At 43.7% G+C, this 9,715-nt stretch overlaps 1 protein-coding gene across 1 annotated transcript; it reads right to left on the reverse strand.

Annotated features, from left to right (window-relative positions):
- Window positions 1-269: 269 nt before the first annotated feature.
- Window positions 270-9,715, reverse strand: wnt11 (wingless-type MMTV integration site family, member 11). Its single transcript, XM_085363298.1, has 5 exons — window positions 9,633-9,715; window positions 7,221-7,465; window positions 4,425-4,702; window positions 4,039-4,331; window positions 270-444 (listed from the first exon to the last, which is right to left on the reverse strand). Exons 1-5 carry the CDS (start codon window positions 9,713-9,715, stop codon window positions 270-272), a joined length of 1,074 nt encoding a protein of 357 aa, XP_085219424.1.

Below are 9,715 nucleotides of genomic sequence, written 5' to 3' on the forward strand. Positions count from 1 at the left end.
ACCCAGGAGGACGGCGCTCTTCGCACGAACTGACTGGCACTGTCTCCACACTCCAGGTTTGTGAAGCGCAAAAGCTCAGAAGCCCAGTTGGTAGTTCGGGGATTTTGGTGGGAAACAAAAATGACACTGACACAAGAAGGGACCGCTTCTCACTGAGAGACGCGTGCTAAAGCTTAAGACAGAAGTAAGCCTTCTCTGTATTTTTAGTGCTTTGGTTAATCGGAAGCCTCGGCCGGCTGGCTGCTGGTCGGGCCGGCAGGTTGGTGGACTCATTTGCAGACGTATCTCTCCACGTTGCGCTCGCACATCTTGCAGGTTACGTAGCAGCACCAGTGATACTTGCAGTGGCAACGCTCCACCAGCTTCTCTGTGTACGCGTTGTAGCCACGGCCGCAGCACATCAGGTCACAGCTGTCACTGCCTGACGAGGTTTTGTTGCACTGCCTGACAGACATGAAAAACATGCAGTTAGACTGTGACTTTAATTTTCCGTTGCAATAGCTGATTTCTGTAGCCGAGGCAAGGACAAAGGAGGCGCATTTTGGAGCGAGCAATCAGCCGTGAAAGCTAAAATATTTCCAGTTCCTGCCCGAGACAATTAAGCTAACAGCTCCATTCTAAAACGTTTTGCACAATCTCGCAGCCTGTCGAGAGTCAACAATAGTCCTTTAAAATGGTTTGACCGAACTCTGCGCTTTAACCTTTGCGCTCTCCTTCTCCCAAACATTTTTTTCTTCCGTTTTTTCTTTTTGTTTCCTTGTCTTTGGCCGGTGGATGCTCTGGAGCCTCTCGTTTAGAAGCCCGGGGCATCTTTTAGAATGAGCAGAGAATAGCCCCGCCATAAATCACACCGAGTACACAGGCCTGCCCTCCCTCTCTTTATCTGGCCCTCTTCACATTATTGCTTTGTTTTATGATGGCAAAGTGTTAATGACCAGCAGGGTGAGAGAGCTACCGAGCTAATGGCTGCTGCGCTGCGAGTGAAAGAAGGGGAGGAAGAGGGACAAGAGTCATTGAGAATGCAAGACAGGTTTATGACATCGGTGGGAGCTGCCACCCCGGACAGTTATGTTTTGTCAGAAGTATCTTCTGTGGTTTCACATCTGCTGGTTTAAAGTCATTTGAGACAAAAGCCCAGCCTCTTTCTGGGGACGTGACTCTTTTGCACCGGTGATCACGCTTTATCCATTATTTTACAGAGTAGTGATGGGATTTCCGGCTCTTTTTAGAGATTCGGCTCTTTCGGTTCGGCTCACTAAAAAGAGCCGGCTCTTTCGGCTCCGAACCGGCTCTTCAGGTTGTTTTGTTGCTTTAATTAATTTATTATTAACAATAATATAAAATTATGCACAAAAGGAATTACTAACATAAAAACAAGTGGTTTTATTTATATATGTTTATATATAAATATATGCGGTGGCCCCTAGAGACAAAACACGTACAAACTCCAAAACACATTTCTAGCATGAACTGAACTTCCAAAGCCGAGCTACTAGATCACTTAAATTACACAATTGAAAGCATGTGTGTATTGTTTGTGTATTTATACACAGGCACTCATATATATATTCAAATAATTTAAAAAAAGTTCATTTACCTGTTATTACCACACACCAAATCCGGTCGTTGGTACTTGCTGGCTTGTGTAGCCACAAGATAACAAAGGCTCAACACTGCGCCCAGCATCCTGGAGCACTTCTGTTGTCTTTTGTACGTGTTTTGAGTTTTTATGTGCTTCTGAGTTTTTACGTGCTTCGGAGTTTGTACGTGTTTTTACGTGTTTTGGAGTTTTTACGTGTTTTGGAGTTTGTACATGCTTCAGAGTTCGTACGTGATTTGAAGTTTGTATGTGCTTTGTCTCTAGGGGCCACCGTAAATATACTTTTATTTATTCACTCCACATAAAATGTAATAAATAAATCATATAATACAAAAATCAACTATTCACATTTCAAGTTTTAACTATTTAAATTTTCAGCTTTTTCCTTTCACAAATTTAAAGTGAAAAGAACACAAAACACTGCAAACCACAACACAATTAAATATAAATTATAATATGAAAACTAAAAGAACATGCATATTCTCTGTCATATGGACCTGCATGAATAAACTTTCTCAACCCTTTATCATCTGCAACCGAAAATAGTTGTGGATGATTACTATACCTTTCTAATGTTGTTGTCCCTGCCTCTCTTTCTCTCTCTCTGGCTCTGTTCCTGTGCTACTGAGTGTAACTACCGCCCCTCCCCCCTCTGCCCAGCATAAAGCACAAGGCTCGCGTGCAGAGTGAAGCGGAAAAAAAGTGCGAGAGAGAGGCTGAGAGAAAGAAAAAAAAAAAACCCACGTGACGGCTCGCGATAAGGAGCCGGCTCGCGTCGTTCACGTCAAAGAGACGGCTCTAAGAGCCATTTCGTTCGCGAACGACCCATCACTATTACAGAGTGCGGCTCACATTAACTTTGCCTGTCCCAGATTGTCTCAGAGAAAAACTGGCAAACCGTTGCTGCTGCTTTAGTCCAAAGACATGCATGTCAGGTGACTCGAAATTGGCCCTAGATGTAAGTAAAGTCTATAAAATAAAGAATGCAAGTAAATGTGGCTTGTAGTGCAAATCATGTTGAGGGTCACAAAGACTAGAAAAGTGCCTTTAAATGCTCTTTCATTATATATACCTGACCACAGAGCAGCCATGAGGACTCAAGCACAAAAACGCTTAAAGTCAAGCAGCTAAAACGATAAAGAACAAAACAGCTCCTCGACTATGAAGCCGGGAAGCAGGAAAAATCTGCCTACATACTAACAGAAATGATTAATAGGCACACAGGAACGCTTAACAGTTAGCATCAGATCAACACTTAAATTAATAACAACAGCAAAACAGCTGTCTGGTGACTTTGCAGGAGCGCTAATGCTGCAGACTGTGAGGCTGCTGCAGTTATCAGCCTGCCAAAAGGATGCAGCAAGCACAGTGAGTGTCCTTGACATGAAGCATGTCCATGTTTATCTGTACAGTGACATCAGGCTGAAGGACGCATGATTTGCTAGTCACATGCTATATGTGCACACATGTCTGGTGGTCTTATTTATATATTTATATCCTCCATAGCTCATACAGCCAGGATTGTATTCTGGTATAATGGAAGTATTCCAGTCCACAAAACTACATGTGTTCCTGTAAACCAGTGCGCATCTCGTCTCACATACCATAAAAGAGAGGCATGGCACTCCTGAAACCCTGAAATCTGCTGGGGAATTGTGCAACAACAAACATTTTAAAACCTTAAAACAAAAAAAGTCTTTTTGAGAGGTTTTTATAAGCATTCAATGGTCATTGTTCTTTTATCAGTTTAGCTTAAACGACACTTCTGAAAGGACTTGAAGTGAATCTGTGTAAGATCAGGTCTTTACAGCAGGAACTTTATCCTCCTGTACTGTAATTCACAAAGAAATAATGGACCTGAACGGTCTCCAGCAACATACACTAGAGAAATTAAATAAACTTATGTGTGTCTTATTATTCTGGCATCTCTTAGCCCAACCTCTCCCTTTAACTTCTAACAAAGGAGCACCCTCCCTGTCAAATACTGAAGGTGAGCAGTCAAAGTAAATCTTTATCTGTGTGGCGCAATGAAAGATTTCCCTGTTTGTGTGGCCCTCTCAAATCAATATCAGCTATAGTGCCCTCGGCCCTAAGAATAACCACATTCGTATTCATTTCAGATAGCGGGACAAGGACTCCAGTCACAGTGGGCCTTTCAGTGGCACATGCTCAGACACACCACAGACGAGGCTCTCTCAGGGGCAGGCACTTGTTATCAGCCAGCCTGTAAATCAAACACTGCCACCAAGCAGGACAGCACTTGAGTCAACATCCTGGATGAGCGGACATTCAGAGCTGATCATTTCCTCTTTGTCAGCTACATAGCTGTGGTGTTCATTTGACTCATGCTCAGAGAGCTATAATAACCCCCCCCCCCCCCCCCCCCCCACACACACACACACACATACGCACAAACTGGTGCATCGTGGCTGTCTTACCTGCCCTGCGTTCCAACAGAGCCCTGTTTTTCATTCCTGGAGCAGAAGTCCGGAGAGCTCTGCAGGTAGACGAGCTCATTGTCCCTCACCGGCCTGATGTCAATGTCTTTGGGCACCAGCTGCTTACGTGTCCCCATGGGCCGGTGAACCACTTTGGTGGCAGACAGGTACTTGGTCTTAAGGTCCATGGCGATATCCCTAAGGTCTTGCAGTCCTTTCCAGCAGGTCCTTATAGAGCAGGATCCAGACACACCGTGGCACTTACACTTCATCACTACTGACTCTCTCAGTACCTAGACATGAAGATGGAGGGAGTTAAACCACGACATACGGGACAGGCAAATATGGAAACGAGTCTGCATTTTTTTCACTCTTCTACTCTGTACCTGTCTGCCAACTTCACTGTTGTGTAGGTGCATCAGTTTGTTGGCGTGAGAGCTTGAGCGCTTCATCTTCATGGGAGCATCAGAGAATTTGGAGCCCATAATCAAACCGTAGTGCAGGTTGTCACCACAGCCGCCCCAGCGATAGCCGGGCTCTGGAATCTCAGCCGGGACGGGACCACACGAGCAAAGCCGCAGATCTCCAGTGGTGCACGCCCGCGCTATGGTGTGGCTGATGGTAGCCGCAGACAGGGCGTAGACGAACGCAGCCTCCCTTGTTCCTGATGGAAACAGAAACAGCAAAGGTGAAAAGGCAAAATATGCCACGTAAAATAGCAGCGCTGACATTCAAAGCAGTTCAAAAGACAACTTTTGCTCTCAAATCAAGTGTTTGGAAATCAGTAACCCTTGTTAGTATGAAACCAGTGATTACACTCCCTATCATCGTCACCAGGCTAAAGACTAGTGCGATGTCATCGGACAGCTTCTTCTTCTCCAAGAGTTTACAAACAAGAAAAATGAAAGTAATAAAACTTAGCGATACTATAATCAAAGAAGTAACCACGAGGTTTTAGGCCTGTGCTTCAGGCTTTCCTTTTAGTAAAGCTAATAGGACATACTGGGTCAGGTGACCCTGACCCATTATTTTGTTATTCTGCTATAAAGTGCGGTGCGGTGCTCTGAACGGATAATTGGAGGTGAGCTTCCCTCCCTCCAAGACATCTACAGGAAGCGGTGCCTGAGGAAAGCGGGGAGGATCATCAAGGACTCCAGTCACCCCAGCCATAAACTGTTCAGACTGCTTCCATCAGGAAGGAGGTTCTGCAGCATCCGGTCCCGTACCAGCAGACTGAGAGACAGCTTTTTCCATCAGGCCATCAGACTGCTGAACACGTCATAGACACCTCAGCTTCACTACTGGAACTTCAACATTATGCACTCCACACTGTATATAAATGCCACTTGTTTTGCACATATTCAACTCTGTATATTTTATATATTTTATTATTATTATTATTATTATTTTATTTTATTTTTTTACTATTTAATTTGTAAAAATGTGTATACACACACACACACACACACACACACACACACGTAGGAAAATATTTAGTACACACATCCAGAAATGCATACACTATTATATATTGTACATATATTTATTAGTTTCAGGTTGGCCATTCTTGTATTTTGCTCGTTTGTGTTGTTGTGTTTGCACATCTCTGTTGCTTGTGGGGCTCGCACACAAGAATTTCACTCGCATGTGCTGTGCCAGTGTGCCTGCACATGTGATGTGACAATAAAAAGTGATTTGATTTGATTTGATTTGATTTAAAGCTCAGGCTGCTGGGGGGATTCCCACGAGTTTATAAGCCTTTACTGCTTGTTAACTTTTCTCTCTGTGTTTTGCCGTTTTCTTCTTGTCCTATTTTTGCCATCTCTTGTAAATAACTCCGAGATAGCTGCTCCTTCCTCACCATATCCCAACAAACTAAATGTGGAGCGCAGAGTATACTTATTTAGAGCAATGTATCACCAAATCTAAGGGTGAGTCTGAAATTTCGATATATCTTCGTGATAATGTGAGCTTCACATGTACTGTGTCGTGCTATCCTCCTGTGAAATTCAAAATAACTGAAAAAAGTAATAAATAAAACCAGAGAATCGCCTTCCACCCACTTCCCCTCATCTCAGTAGTTTTTGTTGTAGCTGGATTTAATTTTCTCTGTGGTAGTGGCCATCGCATTTATGCAGAAATCTGCATACATTCTGACTTTGTGGTGACTTGTGATTTTCTTTTGCACATAGCCAATGAAAATGTGGAGTCTTCTCTCATTATGTGGGACCTCACAAGAAAAAGTACCTTAAAGTCTATTTACACAGACATATAACGCTCAAATTTTCCGTATAATCGTTGCAAGATTATATATGTAAAATGATTCTTTTAAACAAGACAAAAGAAAAAGACTCATCAGGTTTCTTCTGCATGGCCACCTTCTCTACAGTCTGTGTTCAAGCTCTCTATCTCTCTCTGTCTCAAACATCGGTGGTCATGCTCTAACACAGAGTGAGCGCTGATGTAATTGGTGGTGATGTGCGCACATGGGAAGCACACATGCTATAGGATGGGGGGCAATTGCAAATAAGGGGAAGAAATCACGTATGAGCGTGGGCTGTTAGATCAAAGACAGAGATGAGCCATTTCCTGTTCATTTGGCAAATGGCAGCCATGGCTACCCCTCTCGCCCCATCCAATCCCATCCACACCTGTTGCTGGTTCAAAAATACTTTTAGCAAAATAAAACTGTCACACTGTAAGCAATAGTGCAGCATGAATTTCTTTTTAGGAGATTTCAGAAATAGCGACATAATTTATATATCGCTGAACGTACAGCTCTGCAGGAACACATGCTGGCAGGAAAAGAAAGTCTTTAAACTAAAAATTGTTTACAAAAGGCCAAAATCTGTGTCAGGGGTTATTTTTAGACAGGAACCACATATGCAGCAGACATGTGTATACCTCCCCCGAGCCCGGACGCTTCCTCCTGTTAAAAAGGGAGTTTTTCCTTCCCACTGTCGCCAAGTGCTTGTTCATACGGCACGGCCTGATTGTTGGGGTTTCTCTGTATTATCGTGGGGTCTTTACCTTATAACATAGAGCAGCTTGAGGCAACTGTTGTTGTGATTTGGCTCTCTGTATCAAACTATATAGAATCGTGGGCATAAAACACGAGGAGCATGTTTTTAAAGGCAACAGCCCCTTCTGCCCCGTTCTTCTGTTCGGTTTATAAAGCGTACCTCGGTCGAGGTCTGGTCGGTACTTCGGGGCATCGATGGGTATGTCAATGGAGGAGCAGTTCCAGCGCATGTCGGCGAAAGTCTTCTGACACGTCTTCTTGACTTCTCGAGCAGCTTGGATGATGGTCTGCATGAGTTCCAGGTTGCTGCGACACAGCTGAGCTTGGGAGGACACCATGCCGGGCAGTTGCTTACAGTGCTGGGTCTGGTTGATGTGTAATGATGCGGGAGTATGAGACAGCGCTCTGCGTGGAGTGGAAAGAAGCAGAAACAAAAGCTTTTGTGTCAGCATACATTATTTAGTACTTATTCTTTTCATTGCCATGGTGACGGCAACAAAGGCTTGTTTTATGACTTGTTAAATTATCGCGTTTGTGGAAATGCAGGCACGCCGTGAGTTTTATTTGGAATGGTGTGTAAGCAATTTGAATTCCATGCGCAGGCACAATTCAAGCCCACAGTGAGACACGTTGGCTGTTAACAAACAATTGGAAAACTGCAGCAGATAACGCTCCGGGCAGGGAAACGTTTTTGGCATGCGTTGCAGCAGAAAACCATCTTATCACGGTGAGAATTCCAGAGGAAAGTCAGCTGCAGATTCATAAAATACACGTGACACGTTCTTGGTCTTTGGTTAAAGTGCACGAGAGGCCTCGAGGATATGCCAAAAAATCTAGAAGCCAGATAGAAAATTGTAGATCCCCTTATCGTCTGAGTGTTTCTGCAGGAAGCATTGCCCTCTGTGGCCTCGGTTTGACATAAATCACTATCAAAGGGAGCACATATTTGATTTGAACAATTTACTGGGAATGAATGTGACAGAGGAAGCACAGGTGGAGCAGGTTAGATCTGTGGGATCTGTCCCTTTGCACACTGCTGATTGGTTTGTGAGAACCGAGCAGGGCAGCCTGCACCATGGCCTGTTTTGCATTAGGAAGCCGAGGAGCCGCCGCTCTGTGCCCCATGAAAAGCTGTGACTCCACTGGGCTCGCAGTAACCTGGTGTTGTGCCAAAAAGTGATCGTCTGCCAAAAACTGATTTCCGGTATTTGCCAAAAACTGATTGCTCGTATTTAAACTGCTATAAGTAACTTGTTGGACTATAATATGTGAAACATATGTCAAATGCATCCCTCATGGATGATATAAAGTTATCTTGAGCCACAAACAACATTCGTGTAACAAGGTAGAAGCCGCAATCAGTTTTTGGCAGTGACTTTTATATAACCTTTATTTATGCAGTTAAAAAAATCTCATTAACATTAAAAATGTCTTTTGTAAGAGTAAGTTGGCCAAGAGGAAATATTACAATAGTTCAGTAAAAATATTTTAAGTGGGGATAAAGGACCGGATTGGTTATAATGTAAGTACAATAACACAGTTATAAAGATACTTGAAACACAGATAATGTTTTAATTCTATATATAAGCCCCCTTTGTAAACCCTGTTCACCAAGTCTATTTACCAACATAAAGATATTACACAGAAAAAAATGACACAGAAACATTGGAAATCAGTTTTTGGCACCCACAGGTGTTTACAGCCGCATCCGTTTGGCATTGCACCTCCGTCCTTATGAAGACTGTAAGACTTCTCACTGGGACTTGGTGCGTGCCATCCCACCGCTCGTTGGCACATCTGCTCAAGCGCTCCCACTATGAGCATTGCAACTTTTCATTCTGATAGGAAGTCACAGATATTTTTGCTACAGCTAAATGCAGACTTTTCCCAGAAGGTCAGAGAAACAAGACAAACACCAAAAAAAGACGGAAAATGTTAACACACAAAGCGACATGAAAACGGTGAAGAAAACCTTCCAGGGTTCGTAAGATTGACGAACATAAATAAAACCTGGATGTCTGGGGACTTGTTCGTTGGGAAGTTATTGTTTGCATGTACCAGAAAGTAGTTGCAATGGTCCTTTCTTTCAGCTTGCACTGCGTCTTTCTGCAGCGAGCTGTTTTTTATGATTTGAGGAAAAAACTGGACAACACGCAGAAAGCAGTGACATCACTGTCTGCGCCACCATGAGGCCTCGCCAGCCCGATTTTATTTCCTGCTCTCTGCCTTTGAATACTGTGGATGGTAAATTAAAACTGAAATATTCATGCAGTCTTTTCTTCTTTTTTCTTACTTAGGCCACATTACAATCAATAACACAAAATAGTTGCTGGCATGGTTTCATACGCTGGAGCACTCATCACCACACATGGACAGAGCTCCCCACCACCGCCACCACCACCAGCAGAAACAGTGCAGGAATGCTGGGGCCCATTTCAAAGCTGCCATGAGCCCTCCCCTCTATGAAACATGCAGCAAAGAGCAGTGTGGTGTATCTTCATGATGTCATCTGTTTTGACGCTCCTTGAAAGCAAAGCGTTGTGTAAAAATGGCAAAACGACAGAATACTTACAGCCATTTGATGCCAGAGCAGACCTGAGACAGCATCAGAGCCGCGATCACACCAAGAGGCAGGACATGAGAGCTGCCCCTCAT

This window comes from Diplotaxodon limnothrissa, linkage group LG10 (genome assembly GCF_057381915.1).
Source record: "Diplotaxodon limnothrissa isolate DT_005_m linkage group LG10, D_limnothrissa_male_GT1.1, whole genome shotgun sequence".
NCBI lineage: Eukaryota > Metazoa > Chordata > Actinopteri > Cichliformes > Cichlidae > Diplotaxodon > Diplotaxodon limnothrissa.